At 50.6% G+C, this 15,574-nt stretch overlaps 1 protein-coding gene across 1 annotated transcript; it reads right to left on the bottom strand.

Annotated features, from left to right (window-relative positions):
• Positions 1–4,760: 4,760 nt before the first annotated feature.
• Positions 4,761–15,106, bottom strand: LOC117889564 (glutamine synthetase). Its single transcript, XM_034793953.1, has 7 exons — positions 15,000–15,106; positions 13,811–13,986; positions 12,778–12,939; positions 9,619–9,765; positions 7,711–7,838; positions 6,373–6,572; positions 4,761–5,498 (listed from the first exon to the last, which is right to left on the bottom strand). Exons 2-7 carry the CDS (start codon positions 13,974–13,976, stop codon positions 5,177–5,179), a joined length of 1,125 nt encoding a protein of 374 aa, XP_034649844.1. The 5' UTR covers positions 13,977–13,986; positions 15,000–15,106; the 3' UTR covers positions 4,761–5,176.
• Between the last annotated feature and the right edge of the window lie 468 nt (positions 15,107–15,574).

Raw genomic sequence — 15,574 nt, 5'->3', positions numbered from 1 at the left:
CCCTGTAAACAGCTGGCCCCATGAGGGAGCAGTTGGATTTAATACTTAGCTCTTCATCCGTAGATCTCACTGCCTGTTACAAACGAGGGTCACGATCCTCATTCCTGTTTACGGATGGGGCTAGGGAGGCACAGAGACGGGACTTACCCAGACTCACACAACAGCTCACTGGCAGTGATGGTACAAGGATGCAGGGGACCTGGGCTCTCTCCGCGAGACCCTATCGGACCTGATTCAGTCCTCGGCAGGGGGTTCCGCCTTCCGTGTGTCACCAGAACCAAAGCCTCCATCTCTTGAAGCCCAGAGAAGACACAGACATGAATCGAAATAGGAGCCGGCTGTGTCTGGCTGAGGTGCTACAGCCATCGCCGGGGTTGTACGAGCGGCGCTGGAAGATGTGGGATGAACGGCTGCAGCTGACCAGTTTTCCCACAGCACAAACAGGAAATGACAAACATCATGGCTGCACCAGTTCAGCATGTCTCAACGTCTATGTAAATTACCCACAAGCCCCTGGGCCCCCAGTCTTTGATTAGAGTTCTCAGGATTCCCAGAATGCCCTGGGCATAGCCTCTGCTCTATGGCACGCACACGCCCCAACCCAGGTTTGCTGTGTGGCTGTGCGTAAAGCCTTGCACAGGACATTTCATGCCATTGGTGTCCTGGCAATGGCTCCCTCAAACGTCTGTAGTGCCCGGCCATGGGGGTGGAGATCTCTTGGGGTCCGGGGGACCATTTCACCATCAGTTCTTCCGGCCATTTTTTGGACCAAAACCACATGCTAGAACATAACATCTCTGGGAAGATTTTCAAAGGCACAAATACCAGGTACGGGCCAGGTCCTCAGAAGTATTTCGGTGCCTAACTGCCATTGAAATCAATGAGAGAGAGGTGCCGAACTACTTTTGAGGATCTGTGCCTAAGCTACCAGTAGCTCTCCATAGGAGCAGGTTGGTCTAGCGGATCAAGGACCCGTATGGGCTTCAGAAGACTTGGGTTCAATTCCTATCTCAGCCACAAACCCCCTGTAGGATAAGTCACTGAATCTTTTCTGTGCCTCAGTTTCCCAGTTATACAAGGGGCATAATGCTTCCCTCGCTCACAGGGGTATTGTGGCAAATAAAATCCACTAGGGACTGTGTTGATGTGACAATGAGTGGAGGGAACTTGCAAAACAGCTCGATGTCCCTTTGAAAAATAAGTCTGTGTGTGTTTAGTGCCTCCCCCCCCCGCCCCAAAAGCTTAACACAGGGAGTATAACAATGTTGGATGAACTTGCTTTCCCAAGTGTTCTCTCTGAAAGCGGCTGGTGAGTGGCCAGCCAGAGACGTGATTATAAAGAACCTCTCTGTTCCCTGCTTACATTTCTTTATTCATTTTCCCAAAAGTAAATAGCATTCAATAACAATCCCTTCCCCATTAGCCCAGCGTTGCATGCTGCCAAGGTGGGAACGTTATACTCATATTTGCCCTTTCTCGTTAGGAAGTTACAAAAAATTAGTAATGGGAAATTCTGGTAGTGTCACTTTCACCACACCCTCGCTGGCAGCTTCTGTTGTCAGGCAGACCAAGGTTCTTCAGTGCATTTATTCTAAATTTACTCCAAGCAGTATTTGGCCCTTGGGTGCTTCTGTTATGTTCAGAGCCCACAGGAAATTTTTGCACAGCCACAGAGTTTTTGTATTTCTGACTGTAGCAGGCTGTGCCAGGTTTCTTAGTAGAGCCCACTTCATAGCTGTGGACTGGTGTCACGCCCTCCACTCCAAGGGAATGTCTCCTGATTTACATGAGCACAAGAGCAAAATCAGGCTCTTAGTTACCAGACACAGAGTCACCAAAAGATATTCAAGGATGAAGCAGTCAGTGGTGACTGGATCCAGTATTAGAAACAGGGCCGGCTTTAGGCTGATTCTCCCAATCCAGGCCCCGCACTCATACCTAAGAGGGCCCCGCACCCTAAGGAAGAATGCCTTTTTAATTTTCACTCACCCAGCAGTGGTCCGGGTCTTCGACAGCATTTCGGCGGTGGCTCCTTCAGTGCCGCAGAAGACCCAGAGCGCGTAGGACCCGCCCCCAAAGTGCCGCCGAAGACCTGGACCGCCGCCGAATTGAACCTCGCAGTTCCTAAAGCCGGCCCTGTTTAGAAATCCCAGGAGCACGCAGCAGTTCTGTAAGGTGGCTTGCAATGGCCTGTCATTTGGACAGGTGGGTTTGCTGGTTTCTGGTTCCCATATCACTTGGATGTGCAGAAGCCCTGGGTTTTGTACCATGCCCTTACAGCGTGCTACCTCCTTGGCCCGAGCAAGGCGGTGAGGCTCTTTGGAGACACAGGGAGGTCCCCTCACTGCTAAAAGTGTATCTTACTCAAGGCCAGGACGGCTTGTGTTGTAACTGCGTTCTCTGCCACAGTTATGGCACAGATAAGCTTTATGGGAGCCCTGCATGCATCCTGCACACTCAGGGTTTCCTTCACAACTGGCCTGGCTAGAAACTTAGTATCTTTAAGCAGAGACACTTCAGTTCTGCAAAATTAAAAAAAAAGCTGATCTGTGGTGGGTGCTTAAAGCTGCATCATTCTAGGTGTGCAAATTTTTATTGCCGGTCTACTATGAGCCACTCAGATCAGCCCACAGAGAAGTATGTGTCATACATTTGCATTCATCACCTACCTCAGATCTGCTTTTCCCGTGCCCAGCCCTTCAAAGGAGGCAGCCATTTGGAGCAAGGTTGTTGGATGCCTTAGGCATCCTATGGCAATTGGCTTGCCCTTCAGCCAGGGGGGCCCTCCGGGCACTCGCCCATAGTCTAACGCTAACCCTCCAACCAGCTGAGCCAGTGATGGGCGTCCAACTCCCATGCAGTGAGATGATCCTGCTCAGGCTTTAAACCTGCCCTGTGTCAATAAACGCTGTAGGACTCAAGCCCCAGGCAGCCTGGTAACGATTGCTTTGAGCCAAACCCCAGGGCCTGGCCCGAATTTCCTTAATGGAGGGTAGGGCAGAACCTACCTTGATGGTGAGGAGTTAATAGGACTTTCCCCAGCTGTAACATTTATGCATTTAAGCCAGGGGTGTCAATGACATGACAAAGCTCAGAGTGATGGGTCCACACCTCTTCCTCACCCCTAGAAATGCCTAAATCACACACGTGAGTAGCACAGGTGGGCGCACAAGCAGCCCCCGAGAGACCGCTTACCAGGGCTCCTTTGGATGCTTCAGGCCCTGTTAAACGGAGTCTGAGTCTCGCTGTAAAAGGAGCCCTGCACCATTAACTAGGAGACTTAGGAATCAGGCCACGGGGCTGGCTGCTGAGTCAGCCGGCCGCACCCTGCTGTGTAAGCACCTGCCAGCTGCTCAGCCCGTCCCAGCCATGTTTGCTCAGGCTGCGCGAGCTGTTTGTCTTTCGGAGAATCACGGCGAAGGTGGATGGCTTTCAGCTTCCGGCGTCAGGGCAAGGCGGTCCCCCACTGCCCAGCCTGGTTTAGGGATGCAAGTAGGATGCACAGACCCTGTGCACACTGCACTGACAATATGCAGTAATGATCCAGACTGGAAGGGGGCCGTTATGGGGCCCATAGCAACAGAACCCCGTGCAGTAGGGAGAAAACTGCAAAAAAACTCTTGCTTCCTTCCAAGGAGATAGCCTGGTGCACTACTGTACTAGAGACCCAGACCTGATTCCCACAGCCCAAGCATCTTGCTCCATGGGGCAACAGGCTAGTAGGGGCCTCTACTCAGGACAGCCCTGGCTGATCAAAACCATGCTAAACACCTAGGGGACATATGGCATGCAGCCAGAGTAGGGACATCAGTATCACTTGCTAGGCGTGTCCATGCATACCATTGTCTGGGCAGCCCGCGTGAGCTGTGTGCTGGGGCTCATTCACAAGCAGCATGGACATAAGGCCATCCACTGGTCAGCATAAAGGACGGTTGCTGCCAGAGGACCACAAAGGTGGGTAAAAGCAGAGTTAAAAAATGGGGAGGCAGGGGAGGAAGAAGTCCACAAGGCTCTGCCAAATTTGGGGGGTGAGGAGCTACTGGGTTGGGACAGGGGACGGACCCACATTGGTCTTGGTCTTGTTCCCCCAGGAGAGCAGACAGGAAGCAATATCTTCTCTTGGACCAGGATGCAATCCCATTCACGCAGGTTAGACACCTCCTGCCTCGAGTAATTTTCCAGCAGCCGCAGGCATGGTGGTGGGTCGCAAGCAATAATCCAAGTAGTCACCAAGGTTTGAGATACAGCAAGTGTCCCACTAGACTTCATTGCTCTTGTCAGGCCACATTGTGCAGTGATCCCACCAGGTGTCCTGTCCATGGTAAGCAGGGTCAGGCCTTGTCCAGCAGCCCTCAGGGAATAGAGGTGCTGCAGGAAGCAGTTATTGAAGGTTTGTAGGACCAACACCCCAGCATGGATCTCTACTGGTGCCTTTCAGCCAAGAAAGGCAACTAAAGGTCCTGACCACCCCGATCATTAAGGATCCAACAACACTTATCTTCAAGGTTGCTTCATTATCTTGGCCAAATTCCATCTCAGGCAGCCACATACGGCTATCTACATTCCCCATCAGTCAGCAGTTTTGCTTGGAAGAGGTATCTTCTCCCCCGCCAAGTTTCCTAACCAGAACTATTCCTTAGGGCCATCACCACTGCACAGCTGCCACGTCTCACCCTATGGGTGGCTGCCTATCAGTGGTAGATTAAGTGATCTCAGAGTTAAATCTGTGGAGAAACTATAAAAAAATGCAAAAAACCTTATTTATAGCAGAGAGCAGCTGACATATCAGCCAATAAGACTATTTATTGTTACCTGACAATACAAACATGGCAGGGGGCAAGGAGGTGGAGAGGGAAGAAGAGGGCTGGGGGAGCGAACAAAGTCAGCAGCTTTTACATAGGAGTCTATGTACATCACAGTATAAAGTCAATTAAAAAAATTAAATCCAAGTTTTAAAGCCCTCATGTGTGATCTAAAACCAGGAGTTTGGCTGAGAACTATATAGATTCTCCCTCCCCCCACAAATACAGCTACAAATATTTTTCTAAGCCACCATTTCACAAGACCAGAAGCAAAGTTCTAAAGAGTCTGGACTTTACAGCTGACCAGGTCACACGTTCATAAAACCCACATGAGACACTAGGTTAGAATCAAAACCCCCACCCTCTTCAAGGCCTCATTTGTCTGCATAGTCTGTCGTTTGCATCCCTGTCTCATTGAGACACGTCGTCCTCACAATGGCCTCTGTGACAGCATACGGGTCACAGTTGGCTGCAGGTCGGCGGTCCTCGAAGTAGCCACAGCCATCCTGGCCGACTTGGCGGGGGATACGGATGCTGGCCCCTCGGTTGGCCACGCCGGCAGAGAACTCAAAGATGCTTGAAGTCTCGTGGTGCCCGGTCAGTCGCCTGGAGTTGTCCCTGCCCCCTCTGGGGTCGTACACACAGATGTGGTAGTTGTGTCGCTTGCTTAGCTTCTCAATGGCAGCTTCAATACATCTAACCAACAAGGAGAGGAACAGTTTAAAACACTGATATGCATCATGTTGCCCAGTGGAACCCTGGGCCATGGCGGGGGCTCCCAGGCACTACCGCAATACAAGCAATAAAGAGATTGTGTTGAAAATAAGGACTCCGAGTGTGGGGTGTGAACGTGACTGAGAATCCTGCCAAATGCCATTACTCAAGCAAGACACACAGGCAGGGTGTCAGGGACAGGTCGCACCTCGGTCTCGCCTGTTCTCTGTCTGGGGCACACAACTGTGGTCTTCAGAGAACCAAAGTGTCTTAGTTTGACTGAAGTCACTGGGCCCTACATTGGGTATCCGGATGAAATTCAATGGCCTGTGTTATGCAGCTCACACTAGATCAGGGGTGCCCAACTTACGGCCCACCAGAGCATTTCATGAAGCCTGTGACCGGCTTCAACACAACATACTAACGGACGATTCATTAGAATTTTATTGTTGTGTGCAAATTTTATGCATGGATTTCTTTATTTGTTTTTAAATAGGTTGTTTCTACGGATAGTATTGTCTATCTAAATACATAAAAAACAAGCCAAACTTAAAACACGAATCAACAAAGGGGACTTTAAATCTTATTAAAATATGTAGAATCTGTTTGACCCACACCAGGTTGTGCTTAGATTTATGTGACCATCATGTGTAATAAGGTTGGGCACCACTGCACTAGATGATCCAATGGTCCCTTTTGGCTGCAAAACTACAAAACCAGTTTTCTGTCTGCCTCATGCGGACCCTGTGCACGGGCTGTGGGGAGGGATTTCACCCATTCTCTAGAAGCCATGTCAGAAAGCCCCTCAGAAAGGGGCTACTAACCACAATGCCCCCAGACAGGCTCATTCACTCACTTGAGACCGCCCTCCTTCCTCATGTCTTCTGTGCTGTAATTGGTGTGGCACCCAGCTCCGTTCCAGTTGCCAGTCATGGGTTTGGGGTCTAACGTGGCCACGACCCCAAAGTCTTCACAGACGCGGTGCAAGATGAACCTTGCCATCCACAGGTGATCTCCCATCTCGATGCCTTCACAAGGCCCGACCTGGAATTCCCACTAGAAGGGGAAAGACAAGCATTAACGCTAAGGTTTGGGTTTCTCCCTTAGCCATTTGCTTTTGACTCAGTCGATCATGGCAGACTCCTGACCAGTGTTCCAGCACGCACGCCAGTGAGCTATTTATCAAGGGTTTAATCATCCGGCTCCTGCCAATGTGCAGGCAGAGGCTGCTCCACCCGGGATGGCTAAGCAGAGGCTTCCGTCATCTGATGCCTTTCAGAGGCAACTTTATAGCATCTGTAGGTATCACCCAGCCTAGCAAGGATCAAGTGCACGACATGGAAGGAAGTGGACCAAGGAGCTTAGGAGGTCTCACTTCATTGCGGGTTAGAATCAATTCAGGGCTCGTTAAGGTGTAGGGCGAACACTGCAGTAAAACCCTCCACTTAGCCCGAGCGGGTACAGCCAGTGTCAGATCTTCCCTCCTCCCTGCCTTGCCAATAACCCTCAGCCCTATTCCACAGACAGCAGTGATGGGGGTGAAAAAAAACACAAACAAAAACTCCAAACAACTCCTCCTGCGTGCGCCAAGACGCTAGGCCTTGTCCACATGGGAAAGTCGCACTGGTTTGACTTAAGGTGTGATTTTAAAAATGGGTGCAACCCTCTCATGCGGAATTAACGTGAGCTAATCTGAAACAGGAGTGTCCATTCAGGGCTGGCACTAGTTTAAAAGTCACCTTCAGTGAAGTTGGTGCAGCTTTCTCTTGGAGACCAAGCCTTAGCTGTAGGAGGTCACGCGACTCAGTGGCAAGGAGGAATCTAGTCTGCACAGTGACTTCGGAAACCCCTGCTTCCACCTTTCAGCACTGGAGACCAAGTTCTCCAGAAGAACCCAGTGCCCCTGGTTGGAGAAGGAGCTAATTTCTCCTTTCCATGTAGATTTGCTGAAGACCACAGATACTCAGGGCAGACAGCTCTCTTCGGTACTGGGCAAGAGGTCAGGTGCTGCAACTGCTGTGAGTAAGTGGGGCAGAGGGAAGCTGGAGACTGGAAGAACCAGATCCCCAGGGAGAGCACTGCAGAGCCAATGCTCGGGGCATTGCCAGGTAAGTATTCCAACTCCCCGCCAGCTTCCTGCTTCAATGAATGCTCCCTTGACAGGGCAAATGAGAAATGCTCCTTCCGTACATACCTGGGAGGGCATGACCTCAGCGTTGGTGCCACATATCTTCACCCCGGCATAGATGCACGCCTTGTAGTGGGACTCGACAATATCTCGCCCGTATACCTTGTCTGCTCCAACCCCACAGTAATAAGGCCCTAGAAGGGAGACACAAGACACCACGTCACCAACCAAGGCAAGCTCAAGGGAGGAGCAGTGCCCCTTCATTTCCCATCCCACACGCTTATCTTCTAGCGTGCATTTAGAACTCGGAGACGTCCCCAGGGCTCTCCTTCCAGCACAAGAGCCCCAACAGCCCCGGAGATGCCATGGCTTCCCCAGCGCGGCTCCAGACTGAGCTGAAGGGACTTCGTCTAGGAGCGAGAGCAGTTCAATCTCCCTGGCACATCCAATTGTTGGCCTCTGCTAGGGTGCCAGCAACACGACCAACTGTTGTGTGGACACCTGCCCATCCTATGGGAAAGGTATTGAGACCAAAAGCTGCTCCAGGTGAGAGCTGTTCGGTGGACACGACCAGCGAGGGGACAGATTGGAACAGCAGTTAGGAAAGGAAGAGCTCCATAACCCATTCCCAGCACTCTGGGCCATTTAGTCTCAGGTGTTCCCCAGTATTCCCACAGTAAACTCGGATGAAGCCTCCATTTCCCCACAAACCTCATTTATACTCTAGCTATTGCATTCCTTAGTACTTAGTTCCTGCCACCCCCACACAGGGAAAGCCTCTATTTAATTGGGAGCAGTTCGTTTGTGCAGGCTCTCTGCTGGAAGAAAGGAAGTGACGAACTGCTCCATTACAATGAACTCTACCCCGAACGCTAAGGCTGGCTTTTTGAGATAGTTCTGACAGCTACTGTTGCCTGTGCTTATTGCAACAAACTTGGAACCAGACTGAGTGTTAACCCGCTGCAGTTTGCTACAGGTTTCCCTCCTTCAACAGAGGCAGTTAGCTCTGCAGTACAAACTCAGAGGGAAAAACAGAGATGTTGAGAATCAACCCCAGTCAGGGGGATCTTAAAGAAAAGAACAAAACCCTCTAGCGTCACTACCCCCCCACAATCCAGTCTAGGCAGCCGAACCAGTTTGTGTGCCGGGGGTGGGGGAATTTGCTGGAGTGTCCAGCCTTCACATGGCCAGTCTTTATATTAATAACCACCTGCACATTTTTTTCCCCAGCCAAGTTCTTCAACCCTCGACAAACAAGTTCTAGAATGGAAAAGTTTGTGTAATCTCAGGCAGTGTCAGGAGAGTGGTACCACTGCAGGTCACGTGACCTGCAGGTCACACAATACACAGGTGTGCCACTGGTACTTAGCTGAACTTGGCACAGTGCTGCCTGTAATTTAAGTTTCAGGAAAAAGCTGCATCCATTTGCCTAGAATGCTAATTGCTAGGGTGATTCAGGGGAGAAGCCCATGGCTGAATCAACACCTTCAGGAGTTCTGGTTGTCTGAAGTGAGAACAGCAGCTGAATTAAGCCAGCCAAGGTCATCCACCCAGCAGGACTACTTGGGATGGAAGAGCTTTTTTGCTAGGCTTCACTAATCCAGCAAGTGAAAACAGCCTTGGATGTAGGTCCTGCCATGAGAACTGCATTGGGGAGTGTGTGTATATATATATATATATATATATATATATATATGTATATAATGTGTGTGTGCGCACGCACACCTGCACCCACACAGACTATGAGGCTCTGCCCACATGGTTCTCATTGCAGGATTGGAGCCCAAGTCATGAACTGCGTAGGGCTTAGCACTGATCCTGTGACTATAGAGGTCAATGGGAACTGCACCTTGTGAAGTCAGTCCTTTCGTCGAAGAAGAGGTACAGGAGTTGGGTAGCACTGCGCTAGCTAGCAGGACTCTGGGAATACTAGTGGGGGGAGGACATTCAGGGGCAGGAGAGTCTAGCTCTTACCTTGTGGACCTGGGAACCCATTATCAGGCCAGCCGTATGGGTGTCCATTGATGCCTAACAGCGTGTACTCTTGCTCCATTCCAAACCACGGGTGGCTGTCCTTAACCAAGTCCATGACCTTTTTACATGTGTTCCTCAAGTTAGTTTCTGGAGAGAAGAGAAATTCCTTAATTAGACCTGAAACACATAACCTGGGGATCAGAACCCTCCAGCATTTCATTCAGCCCTTCACTTGAGGGCCTCTCTTACTGGGGAAGATACTTTTCCTTGCATGGCCCTCTATGAGCTATAGAGGGTTCTCCTCCCGCCACCCTCTCTCTGCTGGGAATCTGCAACCAATATTGTCATTATGAATTCATGACACTATTAGTTTGCATGGCGACAGACTTGTCTCAAAGATAGGACTAGGATGGCCCTGGAAAAGCTGGGCTGAGAGGCCGATAAATCCAGACCAACACAAGATGTGTTCAACAGCGGGAAAGGGAATAAGGAAAGTAACTGGTTACACAAGGTCATCTCCCTCTATCCCTGAATAAAATGTTCTCTGCTCACCCACCATTTGCTTTAGCATTGGAGGAAGACAACAGTGCTTGATTTCAAAGGGTGTGTAATTTTATATACAAAGTGCAGATTTAACCCCCTGCCCATTAAAATTGATGCAAAAAATCCATAAACATCTAAGTAGCCATATATCCCACTGCCTCCCCCCACCCCATCACCACAGTATCTGGCCATCTGCCAAGTAGGTATGGATTTAGACCACCACCAGTGGTAGGCAAGTAGTCTTCCCATTTTACAGATGGATACAGTCCCTTAATCAGAAGGGGTCCATCTTCCCACCCTACGTACGTGTCCCAACTAAGCTTTCCTGAGCTCTCTTTCCACCTCACTGCCCCTGGGCCAGCATCCGAGCTGGCTGACAGCTTGAAGAGCTGACTGAACACTGGGCTAGTCTATCTGGCTTTCTCCCTCATGGGAGTGGCACAGAAACCCATCAGAACAGTCCCGAAGATACTGGTGGCCCAAGTGAGACCCGGAACGGAAGAATCCAGGTAAAGGGGAAAAGAAGGAAATGAAACAGGTTTTCCCTGTCACAGAGAATGGGAGCCTGCAGGCAAGAAGTTGCACTTTTACCTACAGTGCTCATTGAAGAGACCCAAATGCTGCTGCGACAAACCCCAGGGATTTGTAAACGACAAAGCACCAGCAACATTTTCTTTTAAAGGTCCCACTTCGAACATTTATAGGGTGGAGAGAAAAATGAAGAGACCCTCTAACTACGTAAGCTGGGCACCTTCAGAGAAAAGTCAGTTCAGGGATTGGCATTCACTGGGTAAGAGGTAAGTGCCGACTACCATATTCCCCTTTGAATCTCTTTAGCTCTACCAGGATCAGGAACTTGTTCCAATAGAGGCATTTAAACAAGAGCTTCAGGAGACAATGTCTGTTTCTGAAGCTTGTTGGGGGAGAATCTGACTCCAGTTCAACCCCAAAACGAGCCACTGCTTTAAAGATACAGTTGAGCCCCAGGCTAGCTGCTATGAATCAGCTGATTCCTTTATCTGTAGAGGATGGTTGGCTAATTTAATGAAACAAAATATTGTAACCACAGGAAATTTGTAGTGCATGACACGATACTTTTGCCAGAAAAGCGCTGCCTTCATTTATCAAGCCAAACGCCCCTTGATTCAAGTGATAAGGAAGGTCTCATATTAAACCATATTGCCTTAAACACTAACATGGATAACCTCCCTGTTTGACAGAATACAGCCAAGTGCATGGATTTAAATACCTTTTTGATTATTTTAAGCCATACATTCAGTCATCTGAGATCACGACAGTTGCCTCTCAGAGCTGTATTACTGCTTGATAGGTGTCCCTAGCCTCTGTTTGCCAGAAGCTGGGAATGGATCACTTGATGATTACCTTATGTATGTTACAAGAACTAACTTAGAGAACCCACCAACATGAATTTACAGACTGAGCTTCAAGCCTGCATGCTCCTATTAGACGGGTGTCTCAAAAAGTAGGGCAATTCTTAAAGGTAATTGACAACACAATAATTATTTTTTCTAAGTCCAGAAGTCAGAATTTAGACTACGATACTTCACACAAAGTGAAATGCCAGAGTCTTAGTGTTTTTACAACCAACCAACCCTATCTTGGGCCACCACATCCCTCAGACCTCCACCAGCTCAGAGAAAGCTTTGCATACCAACATGTAGTCCCCACATGCAGGGGATCACCTGACCCTCCTTTGCCCTCACGGGAGCCAGGAGACTCCTCATTCATAACTACACCTCATTCACTCTCAACAATGATCCGAGATCACTTTAGACAAGGTCAGGAATCAATCAGCTTCTCCACAATCATCCTGAACATGCAGGCCTGCTGTGCGCCTGACAGGTGACTGTACCCGGCTATCGGCCAGGATCAAGGATACAGATATCATAGGAGAGAAGATCAAACTGCTGGAAGTCAGAGAAGCAACACACGAGATGCAGATTTCCTTTCTCAAAGCCACTAAAGTGGAGCTTTCCAGCGGCAAGAGGAAGGAAGCATGGGTGGTGCGGAGCTAAGGTTCCAGGTACCTTAACCGAGCTTGGCTTACTGGCATATTGGTTTTTATTTAAAATACACTTTAATTCCACAATCATTTCTATGTTTTTAAACCCTAACTGCCAAGTTTCTGTCTTAATGTTCAATATGCTCCATTCTAGAAATCTGGTGACAGTAAGTATTCAGGGAGATTGTATATTTGGGACTACAGGTTAAAATTACTTGGTGCTGACCTGGTCTACGAGGAGTGCGGTGACCTCTGCCGACAGATGCAAGCAGAACATTAGCTACTTTTTGACTACTCAATAGAATTCTCCTGGTCCTTCCAACACCTGCTAAGATTGGTTCCTGCAGATAACCAGCACCAGCGAGGGGGTTTTTGCATGCCTAGGCTAATTGCAAAACACACTTATAGCTCAGTCACTGATTAGCACATGCAACTTCCCATTGACTTCAAGTGGCATGGGGGGTGCTCAGCTCTTCTGAGAACAAGGCCCTAATATTTTGATGCCGATGGCACTTAGCTGGTGTGTCTGTTTGGTAACACACTGGCTCTGGTAACAACCAGTTTAGGACAGGGCAGACAGACAGGAACCTCACCTGCATGTTTTCTGTTGTATTTCAGGACTTCACACAACACTAGCTTGTTAGGGTCCAGACAGAAGGGGTCTCGGAACATCCTGACTGGTATCAAGAACATATCGCTGTTGGAGCCTTCGGCTTGGTCTGTACTGGATCCATCGAAATTCCATTCTGGGACATCTAGGAGCAAGAGGAAAAGGACAAATCCCTAAGAATAAAAATCCCCTCATTTGATCACGTTACATGTTCAAGAATTTTAAGAAGAGAGCAATCAAGAGCCCAAGGAGGAGATACTCCGCAACATGCCACTGAAAACTGCTTCAAAAGGAAATCCAGGAAGCTTTTGACTCTCCTGTATCTAGATAAAGCCCAGTCCTGTAGCTACTACTTCCATCACTGACCATGAAGGGAACACAAATCCAGCAACAGCCATAGATGCTAGAACTGGGGGTGCAGGAGCACCCCCACAATAACTCCCCTTAACCTCTTTGATGGTTCAAAGAGAGTAGATTTAGCCTTCAAACAGCTCACAGCATTTTTAGGGACTCACGCCCCCGACAGGGTTATCATCTCCATTCCAGCCATAGAGGTGCCGCACAAACTAGAGGTTTGGCCTCCAGGCCTTTGGCTCTGTAGCCACAGCATCTAGCCAAATCCCATTAAAAACCACTTTTGATGGAATCCCATTTAAACATGCTTCTTGGAAATGACCCCTGCTCTTAAGAGGTAAGAATGCTGCCCCCTCACCATCCTAGCATCGATGACAGAGAGATTGATAGCAAACACGATCATCCTGGAGAAGGCTGGCTAGTTACCATATCACCTCACATACATCCGCAACCCTGTTAGTTTACTTTGTATAATCCGCAGGGAAAAGAGATCTGTTCTGTGCATTATGCCACCAAATGAATCAAACAAACATACAGCAGCTCCTCATATAATGTTACTAGTGTTACAGGCCTTGCATCTAAAACTCTTGGCTTCTATATTTTGCTCCATGTACAGACACAAGAGGGTGACTGCTCCAAACAGCTGACAGGCCCAGCATTACCTTCTATGCACTTTGGTTCCTGGTCCATGGTCCGAGTTTTACAGCGGACTCCTTCTCCACTCCCGTCAATCCATACGTAAGTCACCAGGACCCTGCCCCCTTGGGGAAGCCTCATGTACTGGTCCCTGACCACCTTGTTCAGCTTGGAACTGTGTGACACAGACATGATGACGGATCTAGAGAACGGAGGAAAACAAAAGAAGTCCCAGTTATAGATACCCTTCCAGAACAAGGTGTACTCTAGCCATGGGGAGAGCAGGAAAACCTCTCAGCGGCTGGGGCTGACAGCCCCCACAGCTCACTCCTTCCAGCAGGTAGATGGGAGAGCAGGCAACTTATTTCTCGTTACAGTGGTAACAGAGTCTGGGCAGATGCACAGTTCTATCATCTTGCACCATCTCCGCAGTGGAAAGGAAATGGTGCTTTGGCGCCATTTCCTATTTAAATTTTGTAACTGAGGAACGATCGACCATAAAACCCAGAGCAATTCCACCACCCGATTCAAACAAACAAAAAGCCACCCCGCCCGCCACAACTACAGCGCCTCCCTGCAGCCTTGGGACGCGTTTGCGAGGAGTTCTATCGCTGCACAAAGACAGTCCTGCCCCCCAAGCGCGGCCTTTGTTAAAACAAGTCATTTACAGAGGGCGGGAAATGGACCGTCTGTATCCGGGAGAAGCGATCGAAAGCGCCACAAATCTCCGGCAGAGACCCAGCGACGGCCGTGTACGTTGTCAGGTGGGCGCAGCCACGCGGGGCTCGTCTACACACAAACGCTGGAGCGGTTTGGCTACACCGGCGCGGCCCAAGCACCCCTTCCCCAGCGCGCACGGCGTGTGCGCGGGATAAACGGGAGCCCCGTGGGGCAGGGGACGGGCCGGGACTCGCCGCATCCGCTCCACGAGCTGCGCCAGTTCAGTAGTTTCGGTTCAGCGCGATGCGCCGGAGCGGAGCTGCAGGCCCCGGAGCGCCCCAGGGGAGCGGGGGAAGAACTTCCCCGGAGAGGCTGGGGCCGGCGGGCAGGAGAGGGGTCGTTTCCCCCCGCGGGATCCCCGACCCAGCAGGGCTTGAGCCGCCGCCCGGCAGCAGGGCGCAGCGTCCCGCCGGAGATCCCCGGGGGGAGACCGGGACCGGGACCGGGACCATCCCCGGCCGGCCGGAGCACGTGGCGCCCGCGCTCCCCACTTACCGTCCCTGGCCGCGCAGGAGCCCAGCGATGCTGCCGCCGCCGCTCCCCGCCTGCAACCCGGCTGCCGCCGCCGCAGCCTCTTATAGGCGCCCCAGCGGGGCCGGGGGCAGAGTGGGGCGGCCGCTCCCCAGCTGATGCAAGAGCCGGCAGTGGGTTGGCTCCCTTCGCCCCTCCCCGCGCTCCGGGCTGGCCCCACTGCGCTCCGGGGTGGGGAGTCGCTTTGCGCTCTGGTCTCCCCCCCCTCCCCGGGCATGGGCGCAGTTTGCGATTAGTCCCCGCCCAGCCTGCCGGAAGTTTGGAACAAGTTTGGTTCTTTGGTCGGGTTGTTTTCTGTTTGTTATTGTAGGGTCGCCCGGCCTGAAAGGTGGCTGGGACGATGGGTGTTTTTGTGCTTGCACATGGAGCCAGGCTGGGGGCTGCCTAGGGAGGAGAGGTGCACAGAGGGCAGGGGGTGGATTTTTGAGAAAGTTTAAGGGGGAGGGGAAGTGGAGGAAAAGGGGGTGTTTGGGGCAGCAGTTGTGACTTGTGCATGGAGTGTTGCCCAACACTCTTTTTAAAACCTCAGTTCCTGGAGT

The sequence above is a fragment of the Trachemys scripta genome, chromosome 17 (assembly GCF_013100865.1).
Source record: "Trachemys scripta elegans isolate TJP31775 chromosome 17, CAS_Tse_1.0, whole genome shotgun sequence".
Lineage (NCBI taxonomy): Eukaryota > Metazoa > Chordata > Testudines > Emydidae > Trachemys > Trachemys scripta.
This window is presented reverse-complemented; position numbering and strand designations above follow the sequence as displayed.